This window comes from Salmo salar, chromosome ssa10 (genome assembly GCF_905237065.1).
Source record: "Salmo salar chromosome ssa10, Ssal_v3.1, whole genome shotgun sequence".
NCBI classification, from domain to species: Eukaryota; Metazoa; Chordata; class Actinopteri; order Salmoniformes; family Salmonidae; genus Salmo; species Salmo salar.
The window spans coordinates 45,603,765-45,626,264 of NC_059451.1; the positions used below are offsets into that span (position 1 = coordinate 45,603,765).

At 43.7% G+C, this 22,500-nt stretch overlaps 2 protein-coding genes across 5 annotated transcripts in view; both read right to left on the reverse strand.

The window, feature by feature from the left end:
- The window catches only part of lrp8 (low density lipoprotein receptor-related protein 8, apolipoprotein e receptor), a 501,836-nt gene that overhangs the window by 59,460 nt on the left and 419,876 nt on the right, over positions 1-22,500 (reverse strand). For all 4 annotated transcript variants that reach the window (XM_045687838.1, XM_045687836.1, XM_045687837.1 and 1 more), the window contains exons 8-10: positions 21,853-21,972; positions 18,048-18,173; positions 671-842 (exon numbers count right to left, since the gene is read on the reverse strand). In XM_045687838.1, the coding sequence (XP_045543794.1) occupies positions 671-842; positions 18,048-18,173; positions 21,853-21,972 (418 nt within the window). The remainder of the gene's footprint in view (positions 1-670; positions 843-18,047; positions 18,174-21,852; positions 21,973-22,500) is intronic.
- Positions 6,274-8,029, reverse strand: LOC123724412 (uncharacterized). Its single transcript, XM_045687839.1, has 2 exons — positions 7,435-8,029; positions 6,274-7,317 (listed from the first exon to the last, which is right to left on the reverse strand). Exons 1-2 carry the CDS (start codon positions 8,023-8,025, stop codon positions 6,895-6,897), a joined length of 1,014 nt encoding a protein of 337 aa, XP_045543795.1. The 5' UTR covers positions 8,026-8,029; the 3' UTR covers positions 6,274-6,894.

The window sequence follows — 22,500 nt, forward strand, 5'->3', positions numbered from 1 at the left end:
TCCCCTCATTAGGATGTACTAAAATGTTCTCACCATCAGCACATTGTCTACTCAGACAGAAATAGAAGCTAGTGTGTGTTTGTGTACTTGTTTGCATGTCCAGTAGCTTCCTCTAGCACCCTAACAAGCCCCAAGATACATAGAGATGTGACTCATGGGTCTGTCACTATCTGTCTGTACGCATACAGAGGGGAGAAGTGCTAAGGAGATCAGTAGTAAGGTGCTGTCTTCAGTAGCCATCAGCATGCACACAGTCACTCAAGAGAAGAGAGAGGAGAGAGAGGAGAGAGGAGAGAGGAGAGAGAGGAGAGAGAGAGAGAGAGAGAGGAGAAGCAAGAGGAGAGAGAGAGGAGAGAGTAGAGGAGAGGAGAGAGGAGAGAGGAAAGGAGAGAGGAGAGGAGAGAGGAGAGAAAGTAGAGAGAAGACTGTAACTTCAGCCTGATAAGCACCTTTCCACATAACCAGAGTTCGGACAACTTTTAGAATTTAGAACCTTGTTATAATTCTAGACATTCAGTTACATAGCATTGTATAAATATCCCTCCTGTAATGTTAACGGTGAGCCATAACATGGCTGCCATTGAATGTAGAAGTGTTATCTTATTATACTCTCTAAATACATGTCTCCGCACCATATTCAGAAAGGACCGTGTGTGTGTGTGTGTGTTACCTGTAGATCTTGCGCTGGTAGAGGTCACACCAGTACATCTTGTTGGTGGTGACGTCCACATCCAGGGCTACAGCGTTCTTCAGAGTTGGGACCACCTGGCTGTATTCTCTCTTTACCAGGTCTATACGGCAGATCTCATGGCGGTTAGTGAACATCAGGTACGGGCTCTTCCCTGAGACACAACAGATATACAATATGAGAACATATCAATGCTGAAAACATTGAAACAGTCAGAGGAAAGCATTACTACACAGGACAAGCTCGTCTCTGAGAGAAAACGCACACAGAATACAACAATGAGAACATTTCAATGATTAAACATTGGTAGAGATAGACGAAACACTGGTAAAGATAGATGAAACACTGGTAAAGATAGATGAAACACTGGTAAAGATAGACGAAACACTGGTAAAGATAGACGAAACACTGGTAGAGATAGACGAAACACTGGTAGAGATAGACGAAACACTGGTAAAGATAGACGAAACACTGGTAAAGATAGACGAAACACTGGTAAAGATAGATGAAACACTGGTAAAGATAGATGAAACATTGGTAAAGATAGATGAAACACTGGTAGAGATAGACGAAACACTGGTAAAGATAGACGAAACACTGGTAAAGATAGATGAAACACTGGTAAAGATAGATGAAACACTGGTAGAGATAGACGAAACACTGGTAAAGATAGACGAAACACTGGTAAAGATAGATGAAACACTGGTAAAGATAGATGAAACACTGGTAAAGATAGACGAAACACTGGTAAAGATAGACGAAACACTGGTAAAGATAGATGAAACACTGGTAAAGATAGATGAAACATTGGTAAAGATAGATGAAACACTGGTAAAGATAGACGAAACATTGGTAAAGATAGACGAAACACTGGTAAAGATAGATGAAACACTGGTAAAGATAGATGAAACATTGGTAAAGATAGATGAAACACTGGTAAAGATAGATGAAACACTGGTAAAGATAGATGAAACACTGGTAAAGATAGATGAAACACTGGTAAAGATAGATGAAACACTGGTAAAGATAGACGAAACACTGGTAAAGATAGATGAAATATTGGTAAAGATAGATGAAACAAGGGTAGAGACAGATGAAACATTGCTAAGCGTGAAAAAACTTTTCTGATGATGTGAAATCAAGGAAATATCTTTCAAGTTCTTATAACAGTTTAAACAGTTTAGAAGGTCAAATCAAATTAAAATCAAATGTTTTTATTTGTCACATGCTTCGTAAACAACCGGTTTAGACTAGCATATACAAATGGACAAACAGTGTTCATGATAAGATAAAATACTAGCCAATAATTCACAGGTGTGTGCAATATTTTAAATCATTTCCTTCTAACAGTGTTACAATTTCCTTCCCACAAAGGACAAAGGTTAGTTCAGCAGAATATTTCACAACTCTTTCAGTAATGACTTTAGAGATTTAGACGCCACTTCCTTGTTCCTGTTTGATTGACAATGACAGGGCTCTAACGTCTCCTCAACACCTTTCCTTCCGTCCAGTCTCCGTTTGTCTTGTAATAAAAACAGAATCTGTGGTCAATGAATCATGCTGTTCTATTCCTGGTACTGCAGATACGCAAAGCTGTTTCTCAGTGATTTTCCTTGTGTGTGTGTACGTCATCTACCCAAGGCAAATTTCTCAACAGAGTGAAAGAGAATGACTCATAATTCCCATAAGGATCACACACGCACACGCACACACGGTAACAGCAAACACACATGCACACACACTAAATCAAAAAATGCATACACTAACACACACGGCTCTATCTTAGATGGGTGGAATGAAACCAACTCCCCAAACCTCCACCTCCATTATCCTCTAACTGACCTCTATTTATCTTTCATTTGGTGTTCCATCTCTAATAGCTGCTGTCATCAAACACACACACACACACACACACACACACACACACACACACACACACACACACACACACACACACACACACACACACACACACACACACACACACACACACACACACACACACACACACACACACGTGTCGTGGGACCGTACATGAATAGTTCTCAAGGAGAGTGCAGAGTAGACCTCTCACTCATTGCCACAAAGCAATCTCTCTCTTCTCTCTGACCCTCTCTATTCTCAATTCAATTCAAGGGGCTTTATTGGCATGGGAAACATATGTTAACATTGCCAAAGCAAGTGAGGTAGATAATATACAAAAGTGAAATAAACAATAAAAATGAACAGTAAACATTACACTCACAGAAGTTCCAAAAGAATAAAAACATTACAGATGTCATATTATGTATATATACAGTGTTGTAACAATGTACAAATGGTTAAAGTACACAAGGGAAAATAAATAAGCATAAATATGGGTTGTATTTACAATGGTGTTTGTTCTTCACTGGTTGCCCTTTTCTTGTGGCAACAGGTCACAAATCTTGCTGCTGTGATGGCACACTGTGGAATTTCACCCAGTAGATTTGGGAGTTTATCAAAATTGGGTTTGTTTTCGAATTCTTTGTGGATCTGTGTAATCTGAGGGAAATATGTGTCTCTAATATGGTCATACACTGGGCAGGAGGTTAGGAAGTGCAGCTCAGTTTCCACCTCATTTTGTGGGCAGTGTGCGCATAGCCTGTCTTCTCTTGAGAGCCATGTCTGCCTACGGCAGCCTTTCTCAATAGCAAGGCTATGCTCACTGAGTCTATACATAGTCAAAGCTTTCCTTAAGTTTGGGTCAGTCACAGTGGTCAGGTATTCTGCCACTGTGTACTCTCTGTTCAGGGCCAAATAGCATTCTAGTTTGCTCTTTTTTTTAATTCTTTCCAATGTGTCAAGTAATTATCTTTTTGTTTCCTCATGATTTGGTTGGGTCTAATTGTGCTGCTGTCCTGGGGGTCTGTGGGGTCTGTTTGTGTTTGTGAAGAGAGCCCCAGGACCAGCTTGCTTAGGAGACTCTTCTCCAGGTTCATCTCTCTGTAGGTGATGGCTTTGTTATGGAAGGTTTAGGAATCGCTTCCTTTTATGTGGTTGTAGAATTAAACAGCTCTTTTCTGGATTTTGATAATTAGTGGGTATCGGCCTAATTCTGCTCTGCATGCATTATTTGGTGTTCTACGTTGGGCTGAGTGTACAAAACATTAGGAACACCTTCCTAATAATGAGTTGCACTCCCCCCTTCCCTTTTGCCCTCAGAACAGCCTCAATTCATCAGGGCATGGACTCCACAAGGTGACGAAAGAGTTCCACAGGGATGCTGGCCCATGTTGACTCCAAGGCTTCTCACAGTTGTGTCAAGTTAGCTGGATGTCCTTTGGGTGGTGGACCATTATTGATACACACGGGAAACTGCTGAGCGTGAAAAATCCAGCAGCGCTACTGTTTTTGACACAAACCGGTGCGCCTGGCACCTACTACCATACCCCATTTAAAGGCACTTCAATCTTTTGTCTTGCCCATTCACCCTCTGAATGGCACAGATACAAAATCCATGTCTGAATTGTCTCAAGGCTTAAAAATACATCTTTAACCTGTCTCATATCCTTCATCTACACTGATTGAAGTGGATTTAACAAGTGACATTAATAAGGGATCATAGCTTTCACCTGGATTCCTTCATCAGTCTATGTCATGGAAAGAGTTCTTAATGTTTTGTACACTCAGTGGTTCTTCCTTTTTAAAGTTCAGAGTTTATGCTGTGACCGTTAGTGGTAGATGGTGGCATTCTGTCATTGCACCACACTATTACAAGAGGGAGTTAGAACGCTGATCTATCGGTAGTCTAAACTGTGGCAATTAATGAAGGCGTTTTCAGTCTGAGAGTCTCTCCTCTGGCACTAGAGTCCTGCATCAGGCAACAACAAAAACTGTTGGTGGTCCTGGAGTTGAGAGAGAACTTGGGTAAATACAATGCGGGAATTTCACTTGACATGTGGACTGACAAATGTCTGAAAAATAGGCACGGTGGGCTTTTGGTTTCCTCTCCCTCTAAAACCAGAAATAAATCATTCTAAATATCAAACTGGCTTTATTTACAAATTAGTAAGAATGTCTCACCCCATGTTCAAGAATGGACCTTTTCTCTTTATTCAGATTACAATTGCTCACTTTCGGTTATTTGAAACAAAATCATCTCCAATATATCGTTATTTCTTAAACAAAGCGATTATAATTATTATTAACCCTGCATTATAATTATATAAAAGCCCCTTATATATTCTCACAGATCCTAATGAAAAATGCCCCTTAGATATTCATTTAGAATCCTCCAATCCTCTAAATGTAATTATTGGAGGAGAGTCATGTCATTGGCGGAGAGTCAGGCGGTATTGGCGGAATTGAAGGGGGCGAGGAACGAGATGGAGTCACAATCCATGCAAACATGCAGATGATTATTTCAACTACACTAAAGTTGCAACAAGTTGGATCGGGTTCAAATCAGGAGACCTACATGTAGAGATAAAAAAATATTTGTAGATATACTGTAGGCCTACCGTAGGCTACCGTAGGACTACTGTAGGCGACATCAGTCTCACTAGTGTTGAGTAATGTGCTGTTAAAAGTGTTGTAGGTCTTATTTATTTATTTTTATTTAACCTTTATTTTACTACATAAAGGTCTACTTACTCTGCTGGCATCTTGACCCAGTTTATGTCCTCATTTGCAATGCAAACCATAACGAATTACTATGGGAATAAATGGAAGAGGCAAGTGGAAGGGGGGAAAAGTAATGAACTTCTCTGTCGGCCCTGAAGGCCTTTTGAAAACATGTCTATATAATATGTCTTAACGAGCCTTTCCATAAGTCCACTCAAGTTTCTTCAACTGTCTTCTGACTGTGATTAGAGCGATGTTGATTGCCTTTGCCGATCGCTCATCATCTTCAACCGTCAGTGAGTACATCATACCGAGTCCACCAAATGCATTGTTTTAAGTTCTCTAAAACCAGATTTGCCCCAACAAAAAAATGCATCCATCCCTACAAATATATTAATGTATTATTAACCCTGCATTATAATTGTAATGCAGATGTGTATTTCGTTATGGATCCATAACAAATTATTATGTGAATAAATATCACTGAATTACATGTTGTCAACTATTTCAGCACTGTTTCGCGCTGCTCTGAGAGAAGCATGGGGACTGGTATTATTTTCACTGAATCTCCGTTTGGGTATTGGTTAGCCTACAATTAGGGTGTGGAAATGTTAGGATTATTTTGCTCTTAGTACAGTAGCCTTCTCCCGACCCGTCACGTTGTACAGCGCCATATTTTCCTAACGGAAACCCTAATGGTTTCATTTTATTTGGAATTGAAACACCATAATATTAATCAAATTAATGAAGCTACATTTCTTAAAATCAATCCCATATACACTATGTCCTTACAAAAAAAGGTCTTACAGTTTTTTTCAATTGTTTAAGCACAATTTTGAAAACAGGGCCCAGTTTGTCAAAACACTACACACAATTAGCACAACCCTACACCAAAGTAGCACAACACTTGAGATCATTTGCAAAATGGAACACTTTTGTCAAAACTATACACGACTTCATAAAAACAATATTTTGTTACCATACGAAACACACACATTTCATATGACTTCAATCTTTTTGAACCAGTTACACACTGCTGTTGCTAACCTAAAACACTTTTAGCAAGTCTTATTGTCAGTGATTAGAGTACTGTAAATGAAGTACACAGAGAAAGTGCAACTATACAAACACTACACAAGACCAATGCTGCAGACTGAGGAAAATATAATTTATGTCTCTCCATATACCCAAATCAGTCAACATGTCAACATGGAGAATCACAACAAAACATGTCGCAGTTTTCATGCTACTACAGTAGTGTGCATAACACTGTTAGCTCAGCAAACAACAGACAAACGTAAAATACTGTATCCAGTACAGGTTACAATTACAGTAAATAACAACAACAAACAAAAAACGGACAATATTGTACGGAAAATACTACAGTAAACATACTATACATTATCTCTTCGCCTAGCTGGATCTGGCCAGAGAATTTCATCAACATCACAAGTAATATCCTCATTAGCAAGACAATGCGGGAAGAACCGTCTTGAATGTCGAATCCATCCCTGCACAGCTGCGGCGTGGACTTGGTCACAGGCGTCCTCCATGGCCTGAATGAGGGGTACCTGAGCCTGGGGCTGGAGATCGTAAACCTTCCACCGCCATGCAGAGAAAAACTATTCGATGGGGTTTAGAAACGGAGAGTATGGTGGAAGGTATAGTACTGTCAACTGTGGATGGTGTTGAAACCAGTTCTGGACCAAAGCAGAGTGGTGGAATGACACATTGTCCCAGATGACAGTGTATTGCATCTGGTGCATTTCATTACCTGCTGTGACGATGTGGTGCAATTGGTCCAAAAATGCGAGAATGTGAGGTGTGTTGTAAGGGCCCATGTTGGCATGACGGAGGAGAACCCCATGCTGTGAAATGGCAGCGCAAAGGGTGATGTTACCCCCACGTTGCCCTGGGACATTGATTATAGCCCTGTGGCCAATGATATTTCTGCCTCTCCTTCTTGCTTTTGTGAGGTTGAACCCTGCCTCATCAATATATATGAATTCATGCAGGATTTCCTCAGCATCCATCTGCAAAACTCCCTGAAATACAGTGAAAGACAAGATTGTGTAGTTCAGGATAGGTCTAGTATACAGTCAATGTAAAAAAGTCATGTGTGCAGTATGCAACATCACAGTGCTAAAGTGAACAATACAAACCTCCACATACTCATGGCGCAGCCGTTTGACCCTCTCTGAATTCCGCTCAAAAGGCACTCGATAAAGTTGTTTCATTTGAACCTGATGTCTTTTCGGGATGCGCGCCAGTGTTGACTGAGATACCTGATGGACATTATTGAAAATGGCATGGTCACCGATAATGTTGGCTTGTAGTTCTCTGAGCCTGATAGCATTATTGGCCAAAACCATGTTTATTATCTCTCTCTCTTGTTCTTGCGTGAATATGGGCCCCCTTCCTCCTTGTTGTTCCCGACCCTCAATCCTATGTAGAGAATAATACATGTTTTCCTGTCGAAAAGTCCTTATGACAGATGCCACTGTATATCTGCTAAGATTTGGCTGAACTCTCAGTCCAGCCTCCCTCAGCGTCAATCCGTGGTTCACAACATGGTCCACTGGTGTTGCACGAATGTCATTTGATAAGTTTGGTCCTCTTCTTCTTTGTGCACGTTCTCCTCCTGCTTCAGGTCTTCCTCGACCTCTGGCTCGGCCTCTGCCTCTTCCTCTACCTCCTTCTCCTCCTCTGTGTACTCCTCCTCTCACCTTCACTCTTCTTCTGACTCCTTCCATTTTGGTTGAAGGCAGGTGAACCTACCTGCTGCATTTTTATAGTGCTTAAACCTGATTGGTGTGTCTACAATTTAGCAATCATGTGTTTGTGCATCTGATGGCTGTGTTTAACAGATTGGCTCATAGGTGTGGTAATTTGACAGTCAGTGCTTTGGAATTGCAAGGAAGTGACATCATGATATCCTTCTGTGTCTGATGTATACAAGTGTGTTTAGTGTTTTGCAAATCACTGTGTGTAATGTTTTGCAAATAGTGTGAAGCTGACAATGTGCTTACAGTTGTGCAAATCTAGCCTTGTGTTTTGCTCCTTGAGTGTAAGGTTTTGCTAATTGTGGGAAAAGTTACATTTTTGTGTGTAAGCAATCGTAAAAAACTGTAAATTATCTAGTACAGCCAATATTAAAAAAGTCAAATGCTTCTATAAGATGCCCGCTGGTGGTCAAACTAGCATTAAAACCTCTTGGGGATCGAGGGTAACCTAATCCCTGTGACGGGATTGCTAGCAAGGCGGGAAATTCAAAACATCAAAAATCTAATAATTTCAATTTCTCAAACAATCAACTATTTTAAACCATTTAAAAGATAAACATCTCCTTAATCTAACCACATTGTCCGATTTTCAAAGAGGCTTTGCGGCGAAAGCATAAAGTTAGATTATGTTAGGACAGTACATAGCCAAAAAAGTACAAACATCCATTTTCAATTCAAGGACAGGCGTCACCAAAAGCAGAAAACCAGCTAAAATTATGCACTAACCTTTGACAATCTTCATCAGATGACACTCCTAGGACATTATGTTAGACAATACATGCATTTTTGTTCTATCAAGTTCATATTTATATCCAAAAACAGCATTTTACATCGGCGCGTGTCGTTGAGAAAATGTGTCTCCCCCAAAACTGTCAGTGAATTTACAAAAATACTCATTATAAAACGTGGATAAAATATTAAACTGTTATTCAAAGAATTATAGATTAATATCTCGTGAAAGCAACCGCATTGACAGATTTCAAAATAACTTTACTGGGAAAGCACACTTTGCAATAATCTGACTACTGCGCTCAGAAAAATACACTAGGCTATACAGTTAGCCGGCATGTTGGAGTCATCTAACATCATAAATAACATTAGAACTATTCCCTTACCTTTAATAATCTTCATCAGAAGGCACTTCCAGGAATCCCAGGTCCACAACAAATGTTGTTTCTTTCGACAAAGTTCATAATTTGTGTCCAAATAACTCCAAGTTGTTCCATGTTGTTAGCGCGTTCGGTAGGCTACTCAAAATGTAGGGCGGGGGATGGAAAAGTCACGACGAAAAGTCAAAAAAATTATCTATTTACGTTCGTTCAAACATGTCAAACGTTGTTTAGCATCAATCTTTTGGTCCATTTTTAACGCGAAACATCCGTAATATTTCAACCCGACCTCTCCTGTGTCTTGAAACACGTTTTGAAAAATGTCTCGCCTCACATGAACGCGCATGTGCGCGCAATAATGAAGTGACGACATCCCAGGGACGTCAACTTCCCTGCATTCTCATTCGGTCTCTGTTCATCATAGACGCTTCAAACAACTTTATAAAGATCGTTGACATCTAGTGGAAGCCGTAGGAAGTGCAAAATGAATCCTTTGTCACTGTGTGTTCTATTGGCAATGACTCGAAGATAGTACAGCCACAAAATTCTCATTTCCTGCTTGTATTTTTCTCAGGTTTTTGCCTGCCATATGAGTTCTGTTATACTTACAGACACCATTCAAACAGTTTTTAGAAAATTCAGAGTGTTTCCTATCCAAATCTGTTAATAATATGCATATCCTAGCTTCTGAGTTGGTGTAGGAGGCAGTTAAAAATGGGCACATATTTTTTTTCAAAATTCTCAATACTGCCCCCTAGCCCCAACTTACTAACTCACATTAATGGCAACAATGGCTGACACTTAAATAACGGGCCATAGAATTCTGCGGCAACCCGCAAGGTGTGCTGCAGTGCAACGCAACTTTTAAAGGAAGAACCACCGTATATGTACAGTACCAGTCAAACGTTTGGATACACCTACTCATTCCAGGGTTTTTCTTTATTTTTAATAATTTCTACATTGTAGAATAATAGTGAAGACATCACAACTATGAAATAACACATGTAGTAACCAAAAAAGTGTTAAACAAATCAAAATATATTTTATACTTGAGATTCTTAAAAGTAGCCACCCTTTGCCTTGATGACAGCTTTGCACACTCTTGGACACACTTACTGAGAGATATAAGCTGAGAGATGGATGGAGTCTTCCCTCCCTCCTTATCCCGGACAAAATCAAGACAAAGCCGGGCCACTGGTCCCATCAAGCCAGGGCGTTCTGAGTTGGCTCCATGTATCGAACCACGGCACTCACACATACGCACGCACGCACGCACACACACACACACACACACACACACACACACAACAACTATATGAGTTTCTCAGTCCCAGGCCACCACGGGACACTGCACAGGGAGCAAATATTTTCATTTTCACTGTGAGTCAGGATTCAATCATTTTCCCTGTCTCCTGGATTTGTACCCATCAATTTCAGCCGCTCTCCCACTAGGGAAGGGGGAAAGAGAGCGAGAGAGAGAGACAGAGACACAGAGAGAGTGACAGAGAGAGAGACCAAGAGAGAGAAGAGAGAGAGAGAAAGAAAGAGAAAGAAAGAGAGAGAGAGAAGACAGACAGACAGACAGACAGACAGATGGACAGAGAATGAGTGGCAGCATACATAGGGAGGGAGAGACAAACAGATAGAGTAATTGGTAGAGAAAGAGAGAGAGAGAGAGAGAGAGAGAGAGAGAGACACAGCCCCCAGCCCCTTATTCAGGACCGGTGACATCATCAAATAGCGCCATTCTACAGGGTAGTTGCTCTCTCTTCCCTGTGTTAAAGCAGAGTCAGAACCCTCCACCCTGACAACTGTGTGTGTGTGTGTGTGTGTGTGTGTGTGTGTGTGTGTGTGTGTGTGTGTGTGTGTGTGTGTGTGTGTGTGTGTGTGTGTGTGTGTGTGTGTGTGTGTGTGTGTGCGTGCGTGCGTGTGAGTGTGTGCACATGCATGCATGTGTGATGACAGAACAGACCCCATGCACTTATATCTTCCATAACTCAGCCCTGCATTGTCAGCCAATTAAGATAAGCTTTAAAAATGATAAGCAGATATGCAGCCAGGCCTGAGGAATCGATGTGACGTACAGTACAGATAGTTACTGTAATGTAAAAAACGTATTAAACACAGAGGGTGACTGTAATTGTGAAAAAAATGAATATTCTGAGTTGTTAGTCGACGTTTAGTGACAGAAGATCAAAGTAGGTGTATTCTCTCTGGGATCGTTAACGTGGCCTGGGAGAATAAAGATGTCTGGAGACAACAAGGCTGATACATTCCCTGTTTCAGTGAGACTACAATCAACTTTAAGAAGTGTAGTCTGTCATACTCATGAGAAAACACCAGTCTTTCTATTCTCTACTAAATCCACGAGACAAATCTGTGCAGAATGTTCCTGTCTTGTCAAACCAAAGTTACCATGTCATACTGAAACTCCATCCAATACAGGCAACTATATACAGTTAAGTGTTTATTACATTAGATCCATGTCAGACTACGACTTCAGAGAGCGCTGAATGTTTGAGCCCATCCATCCCTGGTCAAGTGATGTGTGTGGCTGTCCTAGTCTCTGTCCTAGACTCTGTCCTAGTCTCTGTCCTAGTCTCTGTCCTAGTCTCTGTCCTAGACTCTGTCCTAGACTCTGTCCTAGACTCTGTCCTAGTCTCTGTCCTAGTCTCTGTCCTAGTCTCTGTCCTAGACTCTGTCCTAGTCTCTGTCCTAGTCTCTGTCCTAGTCTCTGTCCTAGACTCTGTCCTAGACTCTGTCCTATACTCTGTCCTAGTCTCTGTCCTAGTCTCTGTCCTAGACTCTGTCCTAGACTCTGTCCTAGTCTCTGTCCTAATCTATGTCCTAGACTCTGTCCTAGACTCTGTCCTAGACTGTCCTAGTCTCTGTCCTAGACTCTGTCCTAGTCGCTGTCCTAGTCTCTGTCTTAGTGTCTGTCCTAGTCTCTGTCCTAGACTTTGTTCTAGTGTCCGTCCTAGTCTCTGTCTTAGTGTCTGTTCTAGACTCTGTCCTAGACTCTGTCCTAGACTCTGTCCTAGACTCTGTCCTAGTCTTTGTCCTAGTCTCTGTCCTAGACTCTGTTCTAGTGTCCATCCTAGTCTCTGTCTTAGTGTCTGTCCTTGTGTCTGTCCTAGTCTCTGTCCTAGTCTCTGTCCTAGTCTCTGTCCTAGACTCTGTCCTAGACTCTGTCCTAGTCTCTGACCTAGTCTTTGTCCTAATCTCTGTCCTATACTCTGTTCTAGTGTCCATCCTAGTCTCTGTCTTAGTGTCTGTCCTAGTGTCTGTTCTAGACTCTGTCCTAGACTCTGTCCTAGTGTCTGTCCTAGACTCTGTCCTAGTGTCTGTTCTAGACTCTGTCCTAGACTCTGTCCTAGTGTCTGTTCTAGACTCTGTCCTAGACTCTGTCCTAGTATCTGTTCTAGACTCTGTCCTAGTCTCTGTCCTAGTGTCTGTTCTAGACTCTGTCCTAGTGTCTGTTCTAGACTCTGTCCTAGAGTCTGTCCTAGTGTCTGTTCTAGACTCTGTCCTAGACTCTGTCCTAGTGTCTGTTCTAGACTCTGTCCTAGTGTCTGTTCTAGACTCTGTCCTAGACTCTGTCCTAGTGTCTGTTCTAGACTCTGTCCTAGACTCTGTCCTAGTGTCTGTTCTAGTCTCTGACCTAGTCTTTGTCCTAATCTCTGTCCTATACTCTGTTCTAGTGTCCATCCTAGTCTCTGTCTTAGTGTCTGTCCTAGTGTCTGTTCTAGACTCTGTCCTAGACTCTGTCCTAGTGTCTGTCCTAGACTCTGTCCTAGTGTCTGTTCTAGACTCTGTCCTAGACTCTGTCCTAGTGTCTGTTCTAGACTCTGTCCTAGACTCTGTCCTAGTATCTGTTCTAGACTCTGTCCTAGTCTCTGTCCTAGTGTCTGTTCTAGACTCTGTCCTAGTGTCTGTTCTAGACTCTGTCCTAGAGTCTGTCCTAGTGTCTGTTCTAGACTCTGTCCTAGACTCTGTCCTAGTGTCTGTTCTAGACTCTGTCCTAGTGTCTGTTCTAGACTCTGTCCTAGACTCTGTCCTAGTGTCTGTTCTAGACTCTGTCCTAGACTCTGTCCTAGTGTCTGTTCTAGACTCTGTCCTAGACTCTGTCCTAGTGTCTGTTCTAGACTCTGTCCTAGTGTCTGTTCTAGCTCTGTCTTCTAGACTCTGTCCTAGTGTCTGTTCTAGACTCTGTCCTAGTCTCTGTCCTAGTGTCTGTTCTAGACTCTGTCCTAGACTCTGTCCTAGTCTGCCTAGTCTCTGTCCTAGACTCTGTTCTAGTGTCCATCCTAGTCTCTGTCTTAGTGTCTGTCCTTGTTTCTGTCCTAGTCTCTGTCCTAGACTCTGTCCTAGTCTCTGTCCTAGTCTCTGACCTAGTCTTTGTCCTAATCTCTGTCCTATACTCTGTTCTAGTGTCCATCCTAGTCTCTGTCTTAGTGTCTGTCCTAGTGTCTGTTCTAGACTCTGTCCTAGACTCTGTCCTAGTGTCTGTCCTAGACTCTGTCCTAGTGTCTGTTCTAGACTCTGTCCTAGACTCTGTCCTAGTGTCTGTTCTAGACTCTGTCCTAGACTCTGTCCTAGTATCTGTTCTAGACTCTGTCCTAGTCTCTGTCCTAGTGTCTGTTCTAGACTCTGTCCTAGTGTCTGTTCTAGACTCTGTCCTAGAGTCTGTCCTAGTGTCTGTTCTAGACTCTGTCCTAGACTCTGTCCTAGTGTCTGTTCTAGACTCTGTCCTAGTGCTGCTAGACTCTGTCCTAGTGTCTGTTCTAGACCTGCCTAGACTCTGTCCTAGTGTCTGTTCTAGACTCTGTCCTAGACTCTGTCCTAGTGTCTGTTCTAGACTCTGTCCTAGTGTCTGTTCTAGACTCTGTCCTAGACTCTGTCCTAGTGTCTGTTCTAGACTCTGTCTCTGTCCTAGTGTCTGTTCTAGATTGTCCTAGACTCTGTCCTAGTGTCTGTTCTAGACTCTGTCCTAGACTCTGTCCTAGTGTCTGTTCTAGACTCTGTCCTAGTGTCTGTTCTAGACTCTGTCCTAGACTCTGTCCTAGTGTCTGTTCTAGACTCTGTCCTAGTGTCTGTTCTAGACTCTGTCCTAGACTCTGTCCTAGTGTCTGTTCTAGACTCTGTCCTAGTCTCTGTCCTAGTGTCTGTTCTAGACTCTGTCCTAGTCTCTGTCCTAGTGTCTGTTCTAGACTCTGTCCTAGACTCTGTCCTAGTGTCTGTTCTAGACTCTGTCCTAGACTCTGTCCTAGTGTCTGTTCTAGACTCTGTCCTAGTGTCTGTTCTAGACTCTGTCCTAGACTCTGTCCTAGTGTCTGTTCTAGACTCTGTCCTAGTGTCTGTTCTAGACTCTGTCCTAGTGTCTGTTCTAGACTCTGTCCTAGTGTCTGTTCTAGACTCTGTCCTAGACTCTGTCCTAGTGTCTGTTCTAGACTCTGTCCTAGTGTCTGTTCTAGACTCTGTTCTAGTGTCCTCTGAATCAGAGAGGTGCGGGGGGGCTGCCTTAATCGACATCCACGTATTCGGCGCCTGGGAAACAGTGGGTTAACTGCCTTACTCAGGCGCAGAACGACAGATTTATACCCTGTCAGCTCGGGGATTCAATATAGCAACCTTCCGGTTACTGGCCCAATGCTCTAACCACTAGGCTACCTGCCGCCCCATTTCTGCCTGTCTTTTAACAATTGCTGGGAAGGAGACTGTGAACTGTTATATATTTATATAGGGAGAGGGAGGGAGGGAGATAGCCTAAAGGGAGAAAAGGGTGCATAGTCAGAGTGAGGGAGAAACAGTAAAAATGGGGACTGAGGAGAAAAACACAGATGCAGACAGATAGGCAAGGAGAGGGAAAGAGGAGAACACAGAGAAGGACACAGAGGAGGACACAGAGGAGGACACAGAGAAGGACAGAGGAGGACAAAGAGGAGGACACAGAGAAGGACAAAGAGGAGGACAAAGAGGAGGACACAGAGGAGGACACAGAGAAGGACCAAGAGGAGGACACAGAGGAGGACACAGAGGAGGACACAGAGGAGGACAAAGAGGAGGACAAAGAGGAGGACACAGAGGAGGACACAGAGAAGGACAAAGAGGAGGACAAAGAGGAGGACACAGAGAAGGACCAAGAGGAGGACAAAGAGGAGGACACAGAGGAGGACACAGAGAAGGACAAAGAGGAGGACAAAGAGGAGGACACAGAGGAGGACACAGAGAAGGACCAAGAGGAGGACACAGAGGAGGACACAGAGGAGGACCAAGAGGAGGACACAGAGGAGGACACAGAGGAGGACACAGAGGAGGACCAAGAGGAGGACAGAGGAGGACACAAAGATGCAGAGAAAGAGGAGTATAGAGGAAGAGAGAGAGAAGAGTAACAGCCATATGGACAGGTTACCTACCTGCCTACCTACCTACCTACCTACCTACCTACCTACCTACCTACCTACCTACCTACCTACCTACCTACCTACCTACCTACCTACCTACCTACCTACCTACCTACCTACCTACCTACCTACCTACCTACCTACCTACCTACCTACCCCTCCCTCCCTCCTCCCTCCCTCCCTCCCTCCCTCCCTCTATGAGAGATCATCTGATGATCCAGGTAAAACGGCATACCTCAGAGTTGATGAGAATAGACTGAGTACATCTAAATGGACCTGTTGCAGAGAATGCTGCAGTAGAATTACAGACACAGACAGAAACACACACAAATGTGTGTATGCACAAAGGAAAATGGTGAGAGCCAATCAGTTAGTCATTTAACTCTTAATGAGTCATTTCACTGTTAGTGAGTCATTTCACTGTTAGTGAGTCATTTCACTGTTAGTGAGTGATATTGCACCCATGGAAAACACAATAAAACATTTAGTGTCGTGAAATGACTTGCTACATTGTATGGTAATAGTTTAGCTTATAGCGATGAACGTAACATGATGCCACCAACCTGGGAGTTGTGCTTTTAATTAGCTTCTACACCGTTCACATTAACTAGAAAGGCACATGGGAGACTGCTGTCTAAATTATTATGCGTGGCACTGTAGCTACAATTAAAACTAGTAAAACTCTTCAGAAAGTATGTCAAATGAGTATTCTTCTTTCTAATGCTTTCTCCAACCTGCCTCCAAGGGCTTTCTCCAACCTGCCTTCAAGGGCTTTCTCCATCCTGCCTCCAAGGGCTTTCTCCAGCCTGCCTCCAAGGGCTTTCTCCATCCTGCCTCCAAGGGCTTTCTCCATCCTGCCTCCAAGGGCTTTCTCCATCCTGCCTCCAAGGGCTTTCTCCATCCTGCCTCCAAGGGCTTTCTCCATCCTGCCTCCAAGGGCTTTCTCCAACCTGCCTCCAAGGGCTTTCTCCATCCTGCCTCCAAGGGCTTTCTCCATCCTGCCTCCAAGGGCTTTCTCCATCCAGCCTCCAAGGGCTTTCTCCATCCTGCCTCCAAGGGCTTTCTCCATCCTGCCTCCAAGGGCTTTCTCCATCCTGCCTCCAAGGGCTTTCCAAGTTAAGACAATATTCAGACATGGTCAGTGAGCAGTAAAAAGTAGCCCTCTAATCTCTGTGTGATTGGATGAAGGGTAATAATGGTATTGCATTCCCTGAACATCCCAAATAAAGCCTTGGGTTTCCAGCTCAGTGTGATCTGCTTAACGACATCATCGCTTCAGCTGCCAGCCCCTGTTGTAGAGCAGGAGAGTGAACCCAACAAATCTACCGCAGTGGAATGGGAGTGTGTTTGTGTTGTCTGTAAATTGGTGTGAGTGTGTGCATCGTTGTGAATGTATGAGGTTGTGTGTCTGTTGATGTGTATGTCTGTGAGTGTATGAGTGTGTGAGAGTGTGTGTGGAGGTTCATTAAATCCACATCCCCTCAGCATCACATAGCAGGCGCCTCTGCATCTCTGCCTCCTTCTTCCCAAGCTTCAGAGTAAACAAACCACTGCAGAAATAAGAATGATATGGCTCTGTCTTTCTGTGCTGCTTAGGCTGCAATCAACAACACGGACTGATGCGCCCAACAGAACGCAGCACTCCATCACTTCACTTCAATAACCAAGGAGCTATTCTAATAGCACAAACACAAGCAAGCACGAACGCACTCACACACACCCACACACACCCTCCCCTCCGCTCTAATAATAAATGGCCCAGCTTTCTGACAGCGTGTATGCTCTCTCTAACAGTAACAAAGATGTGCCTTCTCAGACGGGAAGTAATCAATGCCGTTTTTCACGCCACTTAGAGCAAAGCCGAGCCAGTTCCTTTAAGCCAGTTCCTTTAAGCCAGTTCCTTTAAGCCAGTTCCTTTAAGCCAGTTCCTTTAAGCCAGTTCCTTTAAGCCTCCTCATTATCGCGTCAGTTTGCCCTGTAATGATCTAACCTAAGAATGATGATGCTAACCAACACTGTCTTTCTCTACACAGTCAGAGATAAGTCCCAGGCCCCCAAGTTAAGACCAGTGACCTTATTTCTATTCATGCCCAGGCTGGAGTGTTTACCGTGGGTCACGGAGAAAGGCAATACCTGGCTGTGTCCAGCAGCACCCTGCCAGGCAAGGTGGACATGTTTTTCTTTTCATTACCTCCCTGAGAAGCAGAAGGTAAATATTTGCGTTACAGACCTCAGATGGCTGTGCCGTGCTAGTCCTGCAAACAAACAACCTCTGTTCATATCGGACGGCCTGAGAATAGACTGTGATGTTGCTGGGTTGCGGTGTGTGTGTGTGTGTGTGTGTGTGTGTGTGTGTGTGTGTGTGTGTGTGTGTGTGTGTGTGTGTGTGTGTGTGTGTGTGTGTGTGTGTGTGTGTGTGTGTGTGTGTGTGTATGTCTCTTATGTGGTTGCCAGGGACATAACGGGTTGCCTCTCTTACCCACGGCCTTGCAGGTCTTGGTGCTGGGGTCCATCTCATAGCCCTGATAACATTCACACTTGTAGTCTCCTTTGTAGTTGATGCAGATCTGGCTGCAGGAGTCAGGCTTTTCACACTCATCTATGTCTGGGGAGAGACGTCACAAATCCATCAATAACACAGGACACAGTCTGTCTCCACACAGACAGGAGAACAAGGGGATGGGTAGTACGTAGAGATATCTCTAAGTACTGTTTGGAAAGAGAGAGTACAAGAAGTGAAGGGAATGTGGAAGAGATTGAGAGAGCAATTTTCAGAGAGTGCAATCACTGGTCATGTTGTAATGGCTGAAAGGAACAGGGTTTCCGTTAGGAAAATGTTCCGCCCGGACATTTGACCGGCAGCATTTTAATTTACCGCACATTTGAGCAATTTACCAGACCCATATGCACTGGGTGCGTAACCTGATTAGGGCATCCACCCACGCTGCTCAGAATGACAGAAATCACATTTAGATTATGGTCATTCATATTAACAGAACATGCAAGTCCAGGATGAAATGATGTGCAGTATTTCTTACCTAATTCTGATGCTCACTCTGAAGATTTTATAATAACTATCCACATTTACTTTTCCTCAGCCAACAAGACAAGTAATGAACAGTAAAATCACTAGCCTACAGAATGTTAATCTGCTATGCCCCATAGCATAGCAAGTAATGAACAGTAATGAACAGTAAAATCACTAGCCTACAGAATGTTAATCTGCTATGCCCCATAGCATAGCAAGTAATGAACAGTAATGAACAGTAAAATCACTAGCCTACAGAATGTTAATCTGCTATGCCCCATAGCAGAAAAGTTGACCTATTCTATTGGTCAGCTTGGCGAGAAGAAAATGGCCAGTTCTAAACAGTCTGGGACAGTTTTTGGACGATAGATTTCAAATTCATACAACCAGTAGGCCTAGGCTAAATAAATAAAACACGTTAAGATGCAACAGATAAGAAAGTTTAGCTTAAAATGTTGATAAACTATTATTATATACATTATAAGCGAACAATACACACAAGGCAAGAATGTTCCTTCCATAATGCAATTAGCGGGAAAACACTGTTGACAAAAGTGCACTGAACTAGCAAGTGGTTTCATGTGACAGAGATTAAAATATCAATTATACATTTTGAAATAAGGGAGATCTAATAACTAGCATGGGTTGCTAATATGACTAGGATTGTGCCTTTGGCTACAGGACAACGAAATAAAGTTTATATAAAATAATTGCCTCCACGGATATGGTCTGATTTTGGCTAGGCTACTTTGAAGCAAGGTAAGACATGCCTCATAATATGTAGTAAAACGTTCAGGTTTCAAACAATTATGTATATGTTTTCAAAATGCATACTGCTTCCAGCTCATTGCAAACTGGTGTGTGACGTGCTGATGAGGCCTGCCTTCCGTTGCCGATACATTTGCTGTTTGAGCAGCTCTCGCGTTGTCTGACAGATTTTCCACTATAAGGCTCAGTATCTGTATGCTGTACGGATGTGATAAGATGCATAACCAATATACTGTACACACACGCCAATTAAATTCCATTAAATTACGCAAATCAACCTAAAGACTGATAAGCATGACTAGTCAAATGTACACTGCTCAAAAAAATAAAGGGAACACTTAAACAACACAATGTAACTCCAAGTCAATCACACTTCTGTGAAATCAAACTGTCCACTTAGGAAGCAATCCTGATTGACAATACATTTCACATGCTGTTGTGCAAATGGAATAGACAACAGGTGGAAATTATAGGCAATTAGCAAGACACCCCCAATAAAGGAGTGGTTCTGCAGGTGGGGACCACAGACTACTTCTCAGTTCCTATGCTTCCTGGCTGATGTTTTGGTCACTTTTGAATGCTGAGTGAATGCTTTCACTCTAGTGGTAGCATGAGACGGAGTCTACAACCCACACAAGTGGCTCAGGTAGTGCAGCTCATCCAGGATGGCACATCAATGCGAGCTGTGGCAAGAAGGTTTGCTGTGTCTGTCAGCGTAGTGTCCAGAGCATGGAGTCGCTACCAGGAGACAGGCCAGTACATCAGGAGACGTGGAGCAGGCCGTAGGAGGGCAACAACCCAGCAGCAGGACCGCTACCTCCACCTTTGTGCAAGGAGGAGCAGGAGAAGCACTGCCAGAGCCCTGCAAAATGACCTCCAGCAGGCCACAAATGTGCATGTGTCTGCTCAAACGGTCAGAAACAGACTCCATGAGGGTGGTATGAGGGCCCGACGTCCACAGGTGGGGGTTGTGCTTACAGCCCAACACTGTGCAGGACGTTTGGCATTTGCCAGAGAACACCAAGATTGGCAAATTCGCCACTGGCGCCCTGTGCTCTTCACAGATGAAAGCAGGTTCACACTGAGCACATGTGACAGACGTGACAGAGTCTGGAGACGCCGTGGAGAACGTTCTGCTGCCTGCAACATCCTCCAGCATGACTGGTTTGGCGGTGGGTCAGTCATGGTGTGGGGTGGCATTTCTTTGGGGGGCCGCACAGCCCTCCATGTGCTCGCCAGAGGTAGCCTGACTGCCATTAGGTACCGAGATGAGATCCTCAGACCCCTTGTGAGACCATATGCTGGTGCGGTTGGCCCTGGGTTCCTCCTAATGCAAGACAATGCTAGACCTCATGTGGCTGGAGTGTGTCATCCGTGTGCCATCCGCCACCTCATCAGGAGCATGCCCAGGCGTTGTAGGGAGGTCATACAGGCACGTGGAGGCCACACACACTACTGAGCCTCATTTTGACTTGTTTTAAGGACATTATATCAAAGTTGGATCAGCCTGTAGTGTGGTTTTCCACTTTAATTTTGAGTGTGACTCCAAATCCAGACCTCCATGGGTTGATAAATTGGATTTCCATTGATTATTTTTGTGTGATTTTGTTGTCAGAACATGCAACTATGTAAAGAAAAAAGTATTTAATAGGATAATTTCATTCAGATCTAGGATGTGTTTTTTAAGTGTTCCCTTTATTTTTTTGAGCAGTATATTTCCATTGACTGGTATTTTCATCAATGAAGAGGCTAAAACTCATTACTTCACCATGTTTTTTTCTTCTTCTCCTGGACAATTGGCTGGTGCCAATTTTATTCACCAGGCTTTTCTAAACAAAATTATCGGCCAAAAGCTGGCTATTACTGGCTATTACTGGCTAACGGAAACCCTGAACGGGAATGAGAGCCATTTTGTTGTGTTGGAGTAAGGTTTTAGACTGGGTCCTGTACCTTCACAGGTCTTGTCTGAGAGGGACATGTTGTCTGGTACGCTATCTTCACAGGTCTTGTCTGAGAGGGACAGGTTGTCTGGTACTCTACCTTCACAGGTCTTGTCTGAGAGGGACAGGTTGTCTGGTACTCTACCTTCACAGGTCTTGTCTGAGAGGGACAGGTTGTCTGGTACTCCACCTTCACAGGTCTTGTCTGAGAGGGACATGTTGTCTAGTACGCTACCTTCACAGGTCTTGTCTGAGAGGGACATGTTGTCTGGTACTCTACCTTCACAGGTCTTGTCTGAGAGGGACAGGTTGTCTGGTACTCTACCTTCACAGGTTTTGTCTGAGAGGGACAGGTTGTCTGGTACTCTACCTTCACAGGTCTTGTCTGAGAGGGACAGGTTGTCTGGTACACTACCTTCACAGGTCTTGTCTGAGAGGGACAGGTTGTCTGGTACACTAACTTCACAGGTCTTGTCTGAGAGGGATAGGTTGTCTGGTACTCTACCTTCACAGGTCTGTCTGAGAGGGATAGGTTTCTGGTACTCTACCTTCACAGGTTTTCTTGTCCATTAGTTGGTATCCAGAGGGACAGTCACACGCATAGCCGATCCTCCTGTCTCTGCAGATGTGAGAGCAGCCTCCATTTTTGTCTGCACACTCATTCACACCTAGAGAGAAAGGGAGGGAGAGAGAGAGTGAGGGAGGGGGAGACAGAGAGAGAGGGAGAGAGTGAGAGGGGGGAGACAGAGAAAGGGAGAGAGATAGAGGGGGAGAGAGAGGGATGAAAGGAGGAATAGAGGGAGGGAAGGGAGTTAAACATCAATAAAACAACCAATATATTGGTATGTGTATGTACCTGGGGAGACTCTAGGGGAACATGTAGCTATCAGACACCTAGAACCAGTCCAGAATGCACTGGGGCTCAAGAGGGGGCAGCTATTCGTCAGGTTCCTCCTGTCTAATCTGATTTCCTCAGAGGAGCAGCTCTCCTTCCCTTGTCCCTCCATCCATCCCTCCCTCCTCCTCCCCATATCCCGCTCCTTTTTCCCTTATCCCTCTATCCCTCCCTCCATCCATCCATCCATCCCTCCCTCCTCCTCCCCATATCCCGCTCCTTTTTCCCTTATCCCTCTATCCCTCCCTCCATCCATCCCTCCCTCCTTCCATCCATCCATCCATCCATCCATCCATCCATC